The following is a 19,096-nucleotide window of genomic DNA, read 5'->3' as shown; positions in this document are numbered from 1 at the left end:
TCCATACTTTTGGCAGTGTAAATGGTTCTAAGAGCCACTTATGTAGACTTAACTCAGAAAAAGAAACAAACAAACAAGAAAGAGGATTAGTTTCTTCTTTCATGTTCAGCTTTGTCTTAAATTTCTAAAGATTATGTTGTTGTTACAGTTAACCATCAGTTGAGCTGCTTTCTTTTTCATTGGTTATTAGCCCCTAAGTACAATTTTGTAACCAAATAAAGGTTAGCTACATCAAAATAGCAGAATGCCAGAATATATCTGGCACCAATTCTTTCCCAAAGATTTTGTTATGAAGTGTTAATTCAGGGGTGGAGATGTTCAAAGTTTTATAAAATGGCAAAATATGCAAAAGAAAGGCTGAAATAATAATCTAGTGGATTCAAACAGAGTATACCCTCCAAGGTTATGGATTAATTATTGTTATTAATATCCCTGGTGTTTAAAAACAATGACTTTTTTTCTTCCGACACTAAAGTAGTCAAAAATACACAAGCTATAGTAGAAATGAATACAAGGCTTCTTCAATGAATTCATCCATCATCTCCAAAGACTAGGTAGAAAATCCAGAATTTAAGGTTTATATTTTAATTAGAAAAATAATAGTATCTAAGCATTTTATTATGGGGGGAAAATTGCTATTCGATGGAGCAAAAAAATCTGACAGCATTCTGCTAATGATGTGCAATGAACTTGATTATTATTTACCTACTTTGCAAGTCACTCTAATTATATCCTGCTTTACACAGTAATCTGGCATTAAAATTTAACAAAATCAGCAGCTAACATCCTTCTCTTTTTTGGGGGGGGGGTAAGAAAATAAAAAATTTCAACCTTAACATCACCCAAAAATGAACCCTAAAATTTGGTCTCATAAATAGGATTTTTGAAAGGAAGCTGTAGCACTTAAACTTTACAGCCCTCTTTAAGCAGTTTAACTCAGTATACTGCCCCCAACAATCTGGGTCCTCTTTTATTGATTTTGGAAGGATGGAAGACTGAGTCAACCTTGAGCCAATCAGGATTGAACTCCTGGCAGTGAGATGAATTTTCACGCAATACTGCATTTTAATCACTGTGCCACTACGGTTCAAATAATTAAAATCATGTTGTCAAAGGTTACTTTTCACCCCACATATTACTTTCATGTGAAAGTGACCCATCAGAAAATATCCACCAAGGATTTCTGGGTCAATAGATCCACCAAACCAGATTTTCAAACATTTGAATTGAAAAGACCAAAAGAAGTCCATATAGAGCCATTCTCTTTCTCTATTTGAAAAAAAAATCCTGAGAAAATGTTATTTTCTTATGTGAATGCATCTGAAAAAGAATGAAAGTTTTGTAAAAGCTGTAGATGAAAAAAGCATAAATGTGTAAAAGAAATTGATTTCATTGGGTAAGTATATATTTTGAAAAATCTGACTGAGCAATATTTTGTTTTTTAAAAATGATACCAGCAAGATACCATCTTTAAATGTTTATAATGGAAATTATATTCAAAACTGTACATTAGGAAGAATTGAATGGAAAAGTTTGAGATGAAGGAAAGCTATGAATGAAAATGATGGATATCAGATATTTTTAATACCATTCTGACAAACCCCCAATTCATAGACATATATACACACTGGAACATGGCTCTAGAAACACAAACAGTAAATAGATCAGATTTCTGCATTCACAACTGAAGCAATACTTGGAGATCTATTGGGTTTCTTTTTTAAGTAAAAACAGGCCAAATAATTGTGGAGGAATGGAATGGATAGTTCATAGTGTTTGTCAGTGATGGGTTTCAAATTTTTTTAGAACCTCTTCTGTAGGTGTGGCCTGCTTTGTGGGAGTGGCTTATTGGCCATGTGACTGGGTGGGAGTGGCTTGCCAGCCATGTGACTGGGTGGGCGTGACCAACTTGTAAAATGTGGTGAAACTCACTTAACAACGCTTTTGCTTAGCAACCAAAATGTTGGTTCAGAAACTCTGGCATTTGAAGCACGCAAGTCTTAAAGCTGTCAAATTACAAGACCCTTACACCCCTAACCCTTTAGGAAAAAAACACCCCAGGGGTACTTGAACTTGACAGCTTTAAGACTTGTGGACTTCAACTTCCAGAATTCCTCCCCTCGCTCTTCATCTTGATGATATGCGGACGGGCAGGGGGAGGGAGCTGGAACTGGTTCTAAACGGCCCTGTAGATTTGTGGAACCCCTTCTATAGAAGAGGTTAGAACTGGCAGGAACCCACCCCTGGTGTTTGTGCACTATTCCTTACATATAAAATGCAAAGCTGATTTTATCTGCTTAGTGTAGTTATCAAACTACACCACCGCCAAAACTGAAATTCAAAATTAATCTGGAAATAATATATTATAATATTTATATTTATAAAACAATACAAATATAAGTATTTATCATCAAAGTTTCACTTGAGAGACCCCCTGCTGCCAATCACCTCCACTAGACCGATTAGATCCCACAGATTAGGCCTCCTCCGAATTCCATCCGCCGGCCAGTGTCGACTGGCGACTACCCGGAGGAGAGCCTTCTCTGTGGCTGCTCCAACCCTCTGGAACGAACTCCCCGTGGAGATTCGAACCCTCACCACCCTCCAGGCCTTCCGCAAAGCCCTTAAAACCTGGCTGTTCCGACAGGCCTGGGGCTAAAGAGCTGTTGCCCCCGTCTCGAATGGTATGACTGTTGTATGTTTTTAAATTATGCATTGTTATGGTTTGTTTTATTTTTTTGTCTGTACCCCTCTTCCCTGATTTGAATTGTGAGCCGCCCTGAGTCCCCTTCGGGGGAAAAGGGCAGCATACAAATATAATAAATCAAATCAATCAAATCAAATCATACATCAATAATTTACTCAGAAGAAAGAATAGAGAAAATGGGAATAATGGGGGAGATACTACATTTGTGAGCTTTAGATCAATAAATTTCTATTATACATTCTTAATGACTATTGCAATGCTGTACCTCAAAGTGGTAGGGTTAGAGGTAAAAGAGGGAAGAAGAAAGGAAGACTGAATGAACAAAAAGAGAAATTGGGACAGGGAAGAGTAAGGCTGAATTGCATGCCTTAACTTCAAAGAGGTTATCAGTGGACATGAATAGTAAATAATAAATATGAAAGCTTCTTGCAGGTAGTCTTCGACATTGAACCATTGGTTTAGTGACAGTTCGAAGTTGCAATGGCATTGAAAAAAGAGATAACTTTCACAGCATCGCTACAGTCACTTGATCAAAATTTGGTTGCTTGGCAACTAACCTGTATATACAATGATTGCAGTATCCCGGGGTCATGTGATTGCTATTTGCAATCATCCCAGGTAGCTTTTGACATGCAAAGAGAATGAGGGAAGCTGGATTCACTGAACAAGTGCAGTAATTTGCTGAAGAATAATGGCATTAAGGTCATAGAATAGAGCGTGATCTACTTAACTACCTTGCTTAGCAACAGAAACTCTGGTCCCAATTGTGGCTGTAAGTCAAGGATTACCTGTATAATAGGGGGATTTAAGTATTGGAATGTTGAAAACTGAAAGGAAAAGGAGGGTCATTCCATTATTAATTTGTGAGTTCAAAATGGCTCAACTTTATTTTTTATTGGCTACAATTGCATCAATTCACCAGTATAAAGCATCTGATATTATCAAATAAGATAAAGGTTCCCCTTGCACATATGTGCTAGTTGTTCCCAACTCTTGGCAGCAGTGCTCCTCTCCATTTCAAAGCTGAAGAGTCAGCGCTGTCTGAAGACATCTCCGTGGTCATGTGGCCTGCAGGACTAAATGCCGAAGTCGCACAGAACACTGTTACCTTCCCACCAAAGTGGTCCCTGTTTTTTACATGCTTTCAAACTGCTAGGTTGGCAGAAGCTGGGACAAGTAACGGGAGCTCACTCTGTTCTGTGGCACTAGGGATTCGAACTGCTGAACTGCCAACCTTTCTGATCGATAAGCTCAGCATCTGAGCCACTGAGCCACTAGGATCAAATAGTTTTATGTAAAAACCATAGGGCTTCTCCCCATCTCCCAGCATTAGAAGTGAAATAGTAAAGCTTAGAGAGCTAGAAACATTAAGAATGAAAACCAATACTTGTGATTTTACCAAGCATGCATGTTCCCACAAAGTTCCGCCTTGCCCATTTGAGAATCTAACGAAGCTCTGCCGGTAAAATGATACACTGATTCCCTACAATCTAATTAAGCCTGGTTTCGATTGTTTGAGTTCATTTGTCTTCAGTGCCATCAACAATGGAGGAGAATCTGGAAATGTTTGTTTCTCAGTGATTTATTTGGCTATGTTTACCTCTTAACAGTTTGGCTACAAATATTTAAACAACAAAAAACCTGCTGAGGACAGAATTTGAGCTCAGATGACTGTATATTTGTAAGAAATAAATGGTGTGCCTTTCCAATTCCTTCCATGCTGACAAGTAATCATGCTTTCAAATTTGGGAGAGGAGGACACTTTTTAAGGCAATAATCCATGCAATTTGCCAGTACATATAGGGTTTTTTTTTTGCATCTTGGTTCCCTTTACCATAATTTGATAAAGGTACACTAGAAGGCCCTTTCTCTTCCCTTCATCTTAAGGAAGTGTCCTATGTACATCACGACTTGTGGCATGATATGGATGACATCATTTTGACAAAATCAGCAGATAACAGAATAACAGAGTTGGAAGAAATCTTGGAGGTCTCTGATCCAATCCCCTGCTCAAGCAGGAAACCCTGTACCATTTCAGACAAATGGTTGTCCAATCTTTTCTTTAAAATCTCTACTGTTGCAGCATCCACAACTTCTCGAGGCAACTAGTTCTACTGATTAATTGTTCTAATTGTTCCTAATGTCAGGAAGGTTCTTCTTATTTCCAGGTTGGTTCTCTCCTTTATTAGTTTCCATCCATTGCTTATTGTCCTGCCTTGAAGTGCTTTGGAGAAAAGGTTAACTAATACACTCACCCACCCCTTTTTTGTGGCAGTCCCTGAGATATTGGAACGCTGCTATCATGACACCCCTAGTCCCTCTTTTCTTAAAATAAACATATCCAATTTCTGCAACCATTCTTCATATGTCTTAGCATTGAGTCTTCTAATCATCTTTGTTGCACTTCTCTGCACTCTTTCTATAGTCTCAACATCTTTTAAATTATGGCAACCAAAACTGGATGCAATATTCCAAGTGTGGTCTTATCAAGGCATTATAAAGTAGTAGTAATACTTCATGTGATCTAGATGCTATCTCTCTATTAATGCAGCTTACGACTGTGTTGTCTTTTTTGGCAGCTGCAGTACACTGCTGGCTCATATTTAATTGATTGTCCACTAGGGAACCAGATCCTTAAATGTCTTTCTGTCCTATGTTCTAAAATCAATTATCTGGAATTATTTCTACTAGAAATTCCAAGGCTGAAATTGGATTTTATTTATTTTTTGCATACACTCTTAGAAAATTCAGTGTTGGTTGAAAATAATTGCTCATAATTTTAATATTTAACCCAAACAAGAAAAAATGTTCAATTATATTACCCAATGGCTATATAGCTTGTTCTAGCACCAACATCTCATTAAAAACACTGTCCATGCAAAAATGTGTATGAGTGAGAAGTTAAAGGAGAAGTTAAAGGAGAGATAGCAACTATTTTGTTTTGGGTCTGCAGTAAAGAAAATAAATAGAAATAATACTAATTGTCAGATAACAAGAACTGATATGATAGAATGTAGCCTGGTGCAAAGCAACCACCTAAGCTGGAAACCTTAAAATGTTCAAAATCTTATCTTTAAACACTTACTTGGGAACTGCAAATATGTTTATTCATTGCATGGTGATAATGTGGAAACCATTCAAGGCTTTGCTATTCTATAACAATTAGCTCACAATTAGTTGAATATGAAGAATGGTGTACATAAAAATATAGATTCTTACTATCTGGAAATCATATTTCTGTATTAATTAAGAAAAGTGGAATTAAGCTTGAAATAAAGTAGGTGATAAAATTTGTAAGGCCAGGCTAAAATTAGGGTCCACTTATTCATAATATTATTTTAGCATTTGTAATAAAGTAAAATATTATAATATTACACATAAAGATAGATGGTGATTTTCTTATTTGCTATTATAAAATATGATGAAAAGCATATTCATCATGATCCACAGCTACAGTTTATGGCAATAAATTTGTATGCAACCTTTATGCTGAAGTTGGAAAAGGCTACAAATGGTATAAAAAAATTAGTTGTTCAATAAAAGGGAAGCTGTGAAAGTATTCTTGTGATAATATATAGATTCTGCTGGAGTTAAAATTGTTTTGTGTTCCAATAGATGCTTCATCAAGTAAAAACCAGGAAGAACTCAATGTGTCTCATATTGATTTTTTTATTTATATAAATCAGCAAAGATCATTAGAACATGAAGGGTTATATTTACCTGAATTTATTGAATAGGGTAGCCAGAAGTTATTTTATGGATTTTTCAGAAAGAAAAAGAAAAAAAAATCACTGCATTAAACATTCATGGAATTCTTAAACGTACTGCTCTAAGCAGTTGCACTATTCTACACATGCACAGAATTTTTACATTAAGAATTAGGAGAATGAACCTCAAGTTTACCTAGTTTGTCTTTCATTCAAAAATACTGGCTCTGTTCTCACAACAAGCTTAATTGGGTCAATTGTATGTTTAGTATGAGCACTTCAAAATCACTAGATCAGGCCTGTCAAATGGGTGGCCCACAAGATGGATGGGTCACGCACAGGCCATGCCCACCCCAACTCTGCAAAGGCAAAAACACATTGTGATATGTCATGATATGTCATGTGACACAATCAAGTTTGAACCTATGACTTAGATCAGTGATGGCTAAACTTTTTGTCGTCACATGCCGAAAGCGTCTGTGTGCATGTGACAGTGCACGTATGAGTGCCACACTCATAATGCAAAGCACACATGACACCTGCCTCTGCCCCCTGGCTCCAGGTTGACTCAGCCTTCCATTCAGAGGTGGTATTCAGCAGGTTCTGGAGAACCGGTAGTGGACATTTTGAGTAGTTTGGAGAACCAGTATTTACCACCTCTGACTAGTGCCACCCCCATCTATTCTCTGCCTCCCAAGTCCCAGCTAATCAGGAAGAATTGGGGATTTTGCAGTAACCTTTCCCTGGAGTGTGGAGGGAATGAGGATATTGCAGTAACCTTCCCCTGGAGTGGGGAGGGAATGGAAATTTTACAGTAACCTTCCCCTGGAGTTGGGAGGGAATGGGGATTTTGCAGTAATCTTCCCCTGGAGTGGGAAAGGAATGGAGATTTTATGGTATCCTGCCATTGGAGTGGGAAGGGAGATTTTACAGTATCCTTCCCCTGCCAAGCCATGCCCACTAGGCATGCCACACCCATCATGCCACAGCCACAGAACTGGTAGTAAAAAAAATTGAATCCCACCACTGCGTCCATCCTTCCAAAGTGGGTAAAATGAGGACCCAGATTGTTGGGGGCAATATGCTGACTCTGTAAACCACTTAGAGCGGGCTGTAAAAGCACTATGGAGCGGTATATAAGTCCAAGTGCTACTGCTATTTGCTCATCAGCTTCATACTGCAAACCAAAGGGCCTATGGTTTAATCGTTAATACATCTGTTTTGTTTCCTAATGTTTCCAGGTTGGTGGTTTGATGCCTGTGGCCCTTCCAATCTTAATGGGATGTTTTATTCAGCTGGACAACACCATGGAAAAATAAATGGGATCAAATGGCATTACTTCAAAGGTCCAAGTTACTCATTACGTTCCACAACTATGATGATCCGTCCCTTGGACTTTTAAAGAGGCAATAAGATAGTGGCCACCTGAAGGACACCTTGTGTAATGTTTAGAAGCAGAAGGTGGAAACTCCCTGAAAATGCTGAATTCCAACATCCTAGCCGTCTTTGGATCTTATTTCACTGGCTGCAGTAAACAAAGACAAGTCACTGTCCAACCTAGGGACAGGTGAAACTGTGGATTATGAATAATATAAAATAGCTTTTGTGGCTATTCAGTGGACAACTTTAAGGTTCGGTTGCCACCAATAAACTGGTATCTTTTAACCAAAGCCTTTTTTGTTGTTGTTTTGCTTTGAACAAGCAGAATTTTTTTTAAAATATAGGAAATGCAAACCAAGTGGCCTTTTGAAAAAAAAATACAGAAATAAACTCTAATGGATGGCAGAAGATGTTCGTCTGTCAAGAAAATGGTATCAACTCAATGCAGAAGCACGACTGCTATTTATTTGTAGCCCCTTAAAATGCAACTATGGCCTTACAACCTGGCATCAGAAAATGGGATTGAGATAGAAAAAAATATCTTTAATACCAGAACAATATGGATTATATGAGTCATTTCTCATTAAATCTACGTGAGACATGGAGCATCCTTCAAAGAGACAATGAATCAAGTTGGACAGAAAAATAAGAGCAATAGGTTGAGAATTGTTAATTGACCTGAATGGCTAGGCTAAAATTTGGCAGTCCAGATAATTGGGCTTTTCCAAATATTTCAACTATGTTTGATAGTATGACAACAAAAGGGATTATTTTTCTTTCTGACTGCTACAGCTTTACTTTGCTTTATATGACATTTCAGTATGAACGTCATATGAAAAACAAAGAAAAAGAAAAAGCACATCTTTTTTAAAAAAAATGCAGAATCAAGGTTATTTGTACATAGATTTATGACATGGATACACAAATACATAAACTATGCAAATATCATAACCATGTATTAACTGGATTTACTTTATCAGTCTTGCTGGTTTGCATGTAAATGTTACTAGTAAATTGCTAGACTTTCACATCTGCTATTCAACCTTCATTTGACAGAGTTCAACAGAAAACAATGAGTTATTTCCTATATTTAATTTACACCTTTGGACAATGGGTTGGAAATTAAAGAATACGAGAGAAGAAAGAAATCACAGATATGGATTGCAAATGCCCTGAATGGAAAGCAGTTATAATTGAGTGGATCAATTTAAATGGGAAAACAAAACATTATTTTAAATGAGTAGTACTAACATGTAGTTCCCTACATCGTGATCTACAGTAGATGGTACACATAATCCTGAATTCAGAGATTTCAAAGATTGTGGGTTATTGTGTTTGTTTCCAATACATCCACATCCAAAATTCAATGTGCATTCTAATGAGTGTTGAAACCTAGTTCAGATATTTGGCCAAGGTGACAAGGTCTTTCATTGATCTTTCAGCTTCCAATGTACATCTGGAATTAGACACAATACCATATTAGAGGAACATTGGCAGTTGAATCAAACCATCAACTCATTTCATTCCTATTTTTATGGTTTCAGAAATGCATAGACTTTGGCAGTAAGCTGTTGCCTATCATTTCTATATATGCTGATCATTTACATATAAACATGATATTACTTATTTTTATCTGTATCCCATTTTTCCCTTGGGAAGATTATATTAATTTGTTGATTCAGCAAAATATACATATGTGCCTTTAAATATTTCCTCAAAATAAAGAGGCTTATGATAAGCAAAATACGGGATGATAATTTAGAACTTTTATACATTTGGTCTTTTCACTGAAGTTAAATGGGAAATTTTGCACCTGAATTCTTAAGGGAATGCAGGGAAATAGTGGGCATTCATGTACCGACCTCTTGGCCACAAAAAAAGGTTTTTCCCCTCCCCCCACCCACCATTAATTCATGTAGATTCGTGTGAAGTGGAGAGACTCTATGGTTCAGGGGTAGATTATATTGACATGTAGAAGTTCTAAATCCTGTCCTTGTATCGCAAGAGCCGTGGTGACACAGTGGTTAGAATGCAATATTGCAGGCTAATTCTGCCCACTGCCAACAGTTCAATCCTGACTGACCAAAGGTTGACTCAGACTTCTATCCTTCCAAGGTCGATAAAATGAAGACCCAGATTGCTGGAAACAATATGCTGACTCTGTAAACCACCTGTAAAGCACTATGAGGTAGTATATATGTCTAAGTGCAATTGCTATTGCTATATCTGAAAGTTGATAAAACAATTGAAATGATACAAGTGCCTACCTGAGCTATCCTATTATCACAACTGATAATCTGGGACTAGATACAGAAACTGTATGATCTAGTAATTCATCTTTTTATGCTTCTGTCTTTCTGAGCTATAGAATGAGTTTCTCATTTTCTCCAGCCAGTAATTATTCCCTTTCTATTATGTACATAACTGGTGGCTCTGAAATTAAAACATCATTGGGTTTAACCAATGCCTGAGCCTTTTTAAATTATTTTAATTAATAATTTCTGCTGTATCTAATACAATGGTCTCAGCTTCCTCTTAATCCAGGGAAATCGTCTTTCTTCCATGCATGGGAACAAAACACACTTTCATTTTTAAAACAAAACATGAAAAAACAAGGATGTACCACGGTATTCTTTGTAATTGGGACAAAGTTAAATTGTGTATTTATGTACTTGTTTGCATTTACATATTCCTGTCTAAGGGGTTAATTTGTTGTTTCTTCTGGTTAACTTTCCTAATTGTTCTTTATTCAGTCGTCCCTGCCAACTGTTGGTTTTTCTCTTATTTCAATAATATTCATTTATATCCAAAGATTGTGGTGTTTCTTGTGAGTGGCATTTTTTTAAAGTCACCAAATCCAGACTGCTACTGCATGGACTGAATGGCAAAGGGGGAGGGTTTTTTTAAAAAAGTCAAACCTACAAGCATATTTACTGTTTATTTATCTCTGTTTGAAGAAATGGGGGACATGATTTCTTATCCTTTATAATAAAATGTTTAAAACACGCTAGATGGTTCCATATTTTGACTCGGTTGGGAAATGCATTTTTCTGGCAGACCTGCCCTTGAAATTCAACATTTTAAAAAGAAAGATGAAGAATATTTCACATCACAGATTCTAAAAACGTTACAAGGGTGTGTGATGGCTCAGCGGTTAAAGACGCTGAAGCTGACAGCCCAGGTTTGAGACCCGAGTGTTGCGTGAAAGAGTAAGCTCCCATCCTTGCCCAGCTCCTACCCACCTAGCAGTTCAAAACAGGGGTGAAATCCACTTATCTTTGCTACCGGTTCAGTATCAATGTGATACTTCCAGCGCAAGAGCGGAGCATCAAAAAGGTAAGGTAAGCAAACAGCAAAGGGGGGTGGGTGTAATCTGCTGTGCCGCATGATTTATATTCGCTAGAAAGCAGGAAATCCTGCTTTCTAGCTAATATACATCGCTTGTCACAGCTGATCGTCAGAAAAACTGGTTCGCTCGAATTGGTTTCATTTATTTTACTACTGGTTCAGGCGAACCAGTAGCATTTTTACGAACCAATCTGAACCAGTAATATTTCACTCCTGATTCAAAAGCATGTAAATGCAAGCAAAAAGTTATCACTTCTATAGGAAGGTAACAGCATTCCGTGTGCCTCGGAGTATAGTGTGCTAGCTACATGATCATGGAAATATCTTCAGAAAATGCTGGCTCCCTCAGCTAAGTAAAGGAGATGAGCACTGCCCCCTAGAGCTGAAAACAACCAGTCAGGGGCAATCATTACCTTTAACAATTTTACATAAAGGAAAGTGTTTTCTTTCTCAATAATATACCTTCCCCCCTTTTTTCCTTGTCTTTTCTTTTGATGTTCCAAATGCTGATCTCAGCCAACCGATTATTATACGATTTGGATTTTTATTTCTTTGCTAATTATGCCTGTTCCTCTGGGTCATTTACTTTTTTTCGTCCTCCTTAATTACTTTTCATTCTTTAATCATTCATTCATGAAAGTTGGCACTCTCAAGCGATTTTAATTCTTTTACCCAGAGCCAGATATTGTTTCCCATAGGTATTAGGGAGGGAAAGTATTTTAACCATTGCTTTGAAATAGATTCATTCACATTTTCCAAGGAACTGAACTGCAATTGGACTTCTTCAATGAGCACATCGATGCCAGACTAACTTGTTTTACAAAACCAGAACAAAAGCCAGAGGCTGATGAAACAGTGTGGTTTAACTCCTAACAAATAGTGCTAGATTTCCAGAGGAGGAGCAGAGGAGCATTATCTCATCAAAGTGAATTTTGTGTTAGAATTTTGTGATGGTGGAATTTATGATACATAAATGGAGTTGGATTAATTAGAGCAGATCACCGCTATTATAACTCCTCCTCCTCCTCTTCCTCCTCCTCTTATTCCCAGCTTTCATGCTAGGATACTAAAGGGAATGGCCAAGATTTATATCCAGCATAATAACATGAGTTTAGGGGGATAATGTGAAGCTGTCAAAATAGAAGTCCCCTTGCAAGCCCTATTAAGACCCCCACATCTCTGAAGGCAGGAAGAGGGGCCAACCAAAATTCCTTCCAGTTGGATTTATTTCAAAGTACCATTGAAATAAATAGTAGCTTCACCACATTTTGATTATACCAACCAGAATTATAATATTCAGCTGTCTAAAACTTCCAGGACTGTGGGATTAGAGAAAACTGTATCAGCTTTAAAATGAGAAACATCCTCGTATGGAAGCGTTCACACATTTTGAAAGCTCTCAAATGGTAACACAATCCTGAACTATTTCTCCCAAAGACAGGCTAAGATTATGGATTTAAATCAGACTTCCTTCTTAGAGTCAGATATCTGTATGAGAAGGGTAAAACTGTCTCACAATTTTTTAGTTTGTTGCCACCTAAGCTAAACTATTTAAGCATGAGACAATCTACATTTCATTAATTGACACAATTTATAGCCTCTTGAAACTTTCTACCAGCTGATCTCTAAAGCTACAATTCAACCTTGAATGTGAAAGCCTCTGGTAATTTAATAAGCAGAGAATCTATGTTGGTGTACAACATGGGAATGAAAGGTTTTAAATTCCTATTAGGGTTTATCAAATGGCAACATTGAAATATTGATTGGTATCAAACTCTAAAATGCATGACACAACCTAGAACCATGATGCCGTACCTATGGCACGCATGACAGAGGTGGCACATGGAGCCCTCTCTGTAGTCACGTGCACCGTCACCAGCTGCTCTTCTGGTTTCTGATGTGCACATGCATGCTGCTGGTCTTTGCAAGCGCTGGAACACCCGAAAACGGCCTGAGAATGGCCTGAAAAATGCCCCCAAACCAGGACATTTTTCAGCCATTTTCAGGCTATTTTTCAGGCCATTTTCAGGTTGGTTTCAGGCCAAAAATGTCCTGAAAATGACCATAAGAAAGGCCAAAAAACAGGCATGCATGTCCTGCCCAGCTGGTCTTTGGGTTTTCCGGTGCTTCGACATGCCCACATGCACATGCGTTCCGGTTTGAGCACTCAGTGCTGAAAAGATTCACCTTCACTGACCTAGAAGAACAGTTACTTTCTTAAAGATGTTAGTGGTGGTGCTATACATTAGTATACTTCAAGAAATACTCTATATTTCTATCTTGGGTAAGAAACTGATCATTCAGAGAAGTTAACTTTAAGAAATATTTATTCTTCCATATGTAGATATTGATTCATTCTCCAGAAAGCCTTTCATGCTTAAATTTAGAAGCAGTGTCTTCTCTGAAAGAAATTATAAACCTCTGGTTTCTTTACATTTAGAACCATCACTGAACAGTTAGTTTATTTTCTTTGGGAAGACGGAACATAACTTCATGATGTATATTTTCTTTGCTTCTTTCAACCTTTAAAAGATTTTGGCTTCAGTCCTTGACTCATGTCCCTTATATGTTGCTGTATGTTTCCTGTTCTGGGAATGTGGTTCTTATAGTAGAATAGCCAAACAAATGTTGGTCTTCTCAAAACTGGAAGACAAACTTCTTCCAGTGCTTTAAGAAAACAATTAAACATCATTGTGATTGCCTTAAAGCTTCTTTGTTTCCTAAAAGAGAGAAAAATATACTAAAATCAGACCAGGATATTGGGGCAAGCTGTTGAGAGCAGATTTTCCTAACCTAGAAGTATGGGAATCAGAACTCTGATCATGCTGGTCCTGAGCATTGAGATCAACACATTTGGAGGATGCCAAATTGGTTAAACCTGATCTAGAGCCTTATAGTTAGAATCATGGTTAGTATATAGATATCATTACTTCTACAGAGGAATTATTGAGTCTGTCATCTGCACCTCCATAACTGCCTGATTTGGCTCTGCAACCCAACAAGACAGGCACAAACTTCAGAGGATAATTAGAATTGCAGGAAAAACAATTGCTACCAACCTGTCTTCAACTGAGGATCTGTATACTGCACAAATCAAAAAGAGGGCTGTGAAAATATCTAAAGACCCCTCACATACTGGGCATAAATTGTTTCAGCTTCTATCTTCAAAATAGGTATAGGGCACTGCACACTAGAACAGCTAGACACAAGGACAGTTTTTTCCCCCCCAAATACCATCTCTCTGCTTAACAACTAATTCCCACAATACTGTCAATAATTTACTCAGAATGTATTACTATTTTCTTCTCTTCCGTCCTAGTATCTATCTCTCCCCACTTATGACTATAACCATGTTGCTTGTATCTTTCAATTTATATTGTTTTTATTGTTTCCTAATATGATTTGATAGCTTATTAGTAACATTGACTATCACTAAGTGTTGTATCTTTTTATTCTTCATAAATGTATTTTTTTCTCCTTATGGACACTGAGAACATATGCACCCAAGACAAATTCCTTGGCCAATAAAGAATTCTGTTCTGTTCTATTGGAACCTGTCCATCCCAGTCGTAACTCATGGTGGTTATAAATAGAATCATGGTGGGTGATTTTATGGTTGGTGGGTACATGACCAACCAAATTTTCCATTTTTTACAATGATCATTAAGCAACACCACAGTTGTTAAGTGATCTAATTGTTTGCTATGGACCAGTTTTGCCAAAAACTGAAAAGAAACACTGGTTTACAGCAAAACCATTATAAAACATAGTCATGTGATCATGGAACACTATGAATGGACATAAATATGATTTAGTTGCCGAGCCTCTGCAGCGTAGTCACATGACTGTGATGATGGGACATCAAATTCATGCATAGTTGCTCTAAATCTTATACATACATACATACACATACATACATACACACACACACACCACCACCACCATTTGCACCATGTTTGTGGATGCATTGTATATCTGCATTATATCAATGCTTAACAGAGATATTTTGACCTAGTTGAATTAGGAAAGAAAATAATTGTTCCTAGGTGCTCATGATAATGTGCTGCATAAATAAGTCCTCTTGAAATTAAGGCAATTGAATATCATGAACAATGTAAAGGAAAAAAGAAACCTCAAGAAAGCTGGATAGTTCTTTCTCCATATCAGATGCATTCCCATCATGAATAAACCAGAAGATAAAGTTGGATATGTGTAGTTTAATGAAAAGAAGGACTAGAAGTAACATGATAGCAATGTTCCAATATCTAAGGATATCACAAATAAGGGGGGGGGGGTGTCAATCTATCCTCCAAAGCACCTGAGTGCAGAACAAGAAACAATGGATGGAAACTAATCAAGGAGAGAAGCAACCTAGAACAAAGGAGAAATTTCCTGACAGTTAGAACAATTAATCAGTGGAACAACCTGCCTCCAGAAGCTGTGGGTGCTCTAATACTGGAGATTGGACAACCATTTGTTTGAAATGGTATAGGGTTTCCTGCTTGAGCAGGAGTTGGACTAGAGGGCTTCTAAGGTCCCTTCCAACTTTGTTATTCTGTTAAAAAGAAACGTTTATCCTCAAATAGGAAAATACATCTTTTCTTTCCATAACCCCAGATCTATGCTAAAAGTCACAATGGAGATCCACAGATGGATAAGAAAATCATAGGTGAGTTCCAAAAGGGAAAACATAACAGTTTATCAGATTAAAGTATATTTTTACCACCAGACATGAGGATTATGTATGTGTGTTTGTCTATTGTATTATTAAGTGTTAGCCTTCCTGAGACCTAATTGTTTTAATATTCGATAAATGAAAACAGATGTATTAAGTCCATCCAGCACTGCCTTGTCTGGAAGGTCATAAAAATATAACCATTTTTTTTTCTTTCTTTCTGAATATATACAAAGAAGAAAGGCAAACATTAATTACAGGACTGTGGAAAAATATCACAAACACAGCGAAGTACAGTTTCATACAACATGCTACTGTAAATCAGAATCCCAAATAAACAAAGCACAATGCACGTGTTGTATAGTTTGCTATATATGTAAACCTAATTATAGCCCTAGAACTCCAAACAATGAAGAATTGCCAATTTACAAGACACCCAATCAAGATTCTGGAAAACCAAATGCAGGGCCACTTTTCCATCAGTATAACACACACACAAACACACACACACACACACACACACACACATTTCACAGGAGAAAATTGAAATAAAATGTTGCAGTTTAAAATATTTATTCAGATTTTGTACCAGTCTGTAGCTGCTTTTCACCCTTCCAATGCTGGATTTGATGCCCAAAGCAGAAAGCCCCTGATTTCAATCTACAAAAAATTCCTACATATTGAACCATCCTTTGGGAATAAATTCACTGTTAGCATATGGAATAGCAGTGAAAACAAATGTGTGTTATTATCTAGATCAGCGGTTCTCAACCTGTGGGTCGGGACCTCTTTGGGGGTCGAATGACCCTTTCACAGGGGTCGCCTGACCATCAGAAAACCCACATTTTTGAAAAAAATATGGAAAACATAAAATAATTTAATGGTTGGGGGTCACCACAATATGAGGAACTGTATTAAAGGGTCGCGGCATTAGGAAGGTTGCGACTCACTGATATAGATTCTAGAATATTAATCTAGCAATTCCTACAAATTTTTCTGTTTCTGTGAAGTCAATCAGCATTTTTATATGACACAGAAAAGACTAAAGCCAAATCAGTCTAAGGCTATCAAACACGTCCCCCAGCTATCTTTGATTCTGGAACACCATAGCTCTCATTCCTATTCACATCATTGTACAACATAGCCAGAGGTGGTATTCAGCCGGTTCATGTCGGTTCGGGCGAATCGGTAACACAGACAATCTGTTGGCCCCATCCACCTACCCCTGCCCTCTCCTGCCCTTTATTTCCTGCTTTCTAGCTCATCTCAATCATGAAGCACAGCTGATTCCCCCACCCCTTTCTGTTCTACTTACCATTGCTGACTTGGAAGGTAAGCAGCTGAGCTTCTAAATGCTCCGTTTTTAGTGCTGCGTACAAGCGTTTTAGGCACCCACACACAAAGCGCACGCTCACTGAACCAGTTGTTAAACTGGCAGCATCTCACCACTGAACATAACATACTTGATAAAGTAGAAAATGCCCCTAATTTTCCCTGAAAAATTTTGCAGGAGGAGAAATTGTTTCAATTGGCTTCATTTGATTTTTGTTTTATTATTAACAACATAGCAGGCAATGTCTTAAGCATGTTACATGTATATTGTGAATACTTTACCAATTGCTATTTATCATGCTTCTGTTAATTCACAATGCTCTTCATCCTTTGGCATCTGGGTACCTACAGGATTATTTCTTCCAACTAGATTCAGACCATCCTATTAAATCATGCTGAGAGAAGGGCCCTTTGTTTTCTCATGTTTCTAGGATGTCAGTGGAGGCAAAGCTAAAAGGCAACACTTCTCCATAGCATCACACAAACTTTAGAGAATGGGGTCACTACTGAGATCAGATTGGCCTTCTCCCTAGCAGCTTTTAGAAAGTTCTTAAACACTGAGCTTTCAAGTCAAGGAATGTCACCCTGGACTTCTTGTTATTCTCTTAATTTAGTGTCCTACTCTGGCCTTGCAATTTGGATTGTAAGTTGTTTTAATGCTGTTGCTGTTTTTACCGTGACATTGTAAACCCCGAGAGCATTAAAGTTGCATTTTGGTCACAACTTTGGGAAGGATTATGGAGTCTTCTGCCAAGCACAAGTGAGGTCATAAATAATCATGAGCAGGATGTACATTCACTAACACTTCAGATGAGACAGGAGATAAACCATGCTTTACAGAAAATCCAAACCTGAGCCTTTATTTTCTTCTCTAGTATTTCTTTTACTCATTCATTCAGTTTATGTTTTGTCTTACCTCCTGGAGCTCAAGCTAATTGGGGAAAAATATACCTGTTTATCTCTGCATGATTTACTACTTAGTCTTTGCTTTCTTTAGTGGATTTCTAGCAGAGGCACGCCTTTTTTTTCTATTGTGACATCCTTCCATATAAAGAGTTTGTGGAAGCAAACATGGCTTTCCTTTTCCATTACTTAAACAATAATGCTTAGAAGTAGGTTGGACTGTGAAAGGGTGATTGGCAAAGTTTCAAAACTGCAGGCAAACTTAAAGTGAAATATCTCTGGTCCAGTCAACTACCGAATCACAATAATTCCCAATAGTGACTTCTTGTGTGAAAAGGAATGAAGTCTATGTGTCAAATTTGAGTGATTCTTGGTAATACTCTGAGATTTATGGAAGGTCAAAATGGTTCAGATATCTCCTTGATGTCTTTGTGCGCCGTACAATAATAGAATTGAATTGAATAACAGAGTTGGAAGGGACCTTGGAGGTCTTCTAGTCCAAACCCTTGCTTAGGCAGGAAAACCTACACCACTTCAGATAAATGGATATCTAACATCTTCTTAAAAACTTCCAGTGTTGGAGCATTCACAACTTCTGGAGGCAAGTTGTTCCATTGATTAACTGTTCTAACTGTCAGGAAATTTCTCCTTGGTTCTAAGTTGCTTCTCTCCTTGATTAGTTTCCACCCATTGCTTCTTGTTCTATCCTCAGGTGCCTTGGAGAATAGTTTGACTCCCTCTTCTTTGTGGCAGCCCCTGTGATATTGGAGAGAATTCTGTTTCACGTTATGGCAACAAAGCAGCAAGTGCTGGACATTGTCTTAATATATATCAGATCTTGTAGCTGGCTTCTTTGACCTTTTCTCTTTCTTCTGTTTGAAACAGAGCTTTGGATTCAGAGGTCACAAGGCCATAGATAACCTTTGCATTCTGCCTGGGACTCTCAACATAATGATCTTCTTTGATAAACATTTTGTGGAAAATGAACGTCTAGAACATGCAGCCATTGCTCCTGCCTTCCTTTCTTTATTTGCATTTGACAAG

The 19,096-nt window shown here is 37.6% G+C and overlaps 1 protein-coding gene across 1 annotated transcript in view; it reads left to right on the top strand.

Annotated features, from left to right (window-relative positions):
- Positions 1-9,072, top strand: part of ANGPT1 (angiopoietin 1) — a 146,103-nt gene extending 137,031 nt beyond the window's left edge. Inside the window, exon 9 of the mRNA XM_032222839.1 lies at positions 7,656-9,072. Within this exon, the coding sequence (XP_032078730.1) occupies positions 7,656-7,816 (161 nt within the window). The 3' untranslated portion in view covers positions 7,817-9,072. The remainder of the gene's footprint in view (positions 1-7,655) is intronic.
- Positions 9,073-19,096: the final 10,024 nt, after the last annotated feature.

Source organism: Thamnophis elegans, chromosome 8 (genome assembly GCF_009769535.1).
Source record: "Thamnophis elegans isolate rThaEle1 chromosome 8, rThaEle1.pri, whole genome shotgun sequence".
Classification (NCBI taxonomy): Eukaryota; Metazoa; Chordata; class Lepidosauria; order Squamata; family Colubridae; genus Thamnophis; species Thamnophis elegans.
This window is presented reverse-complemented; position numbering and strand designations above follow the sequence as displayed.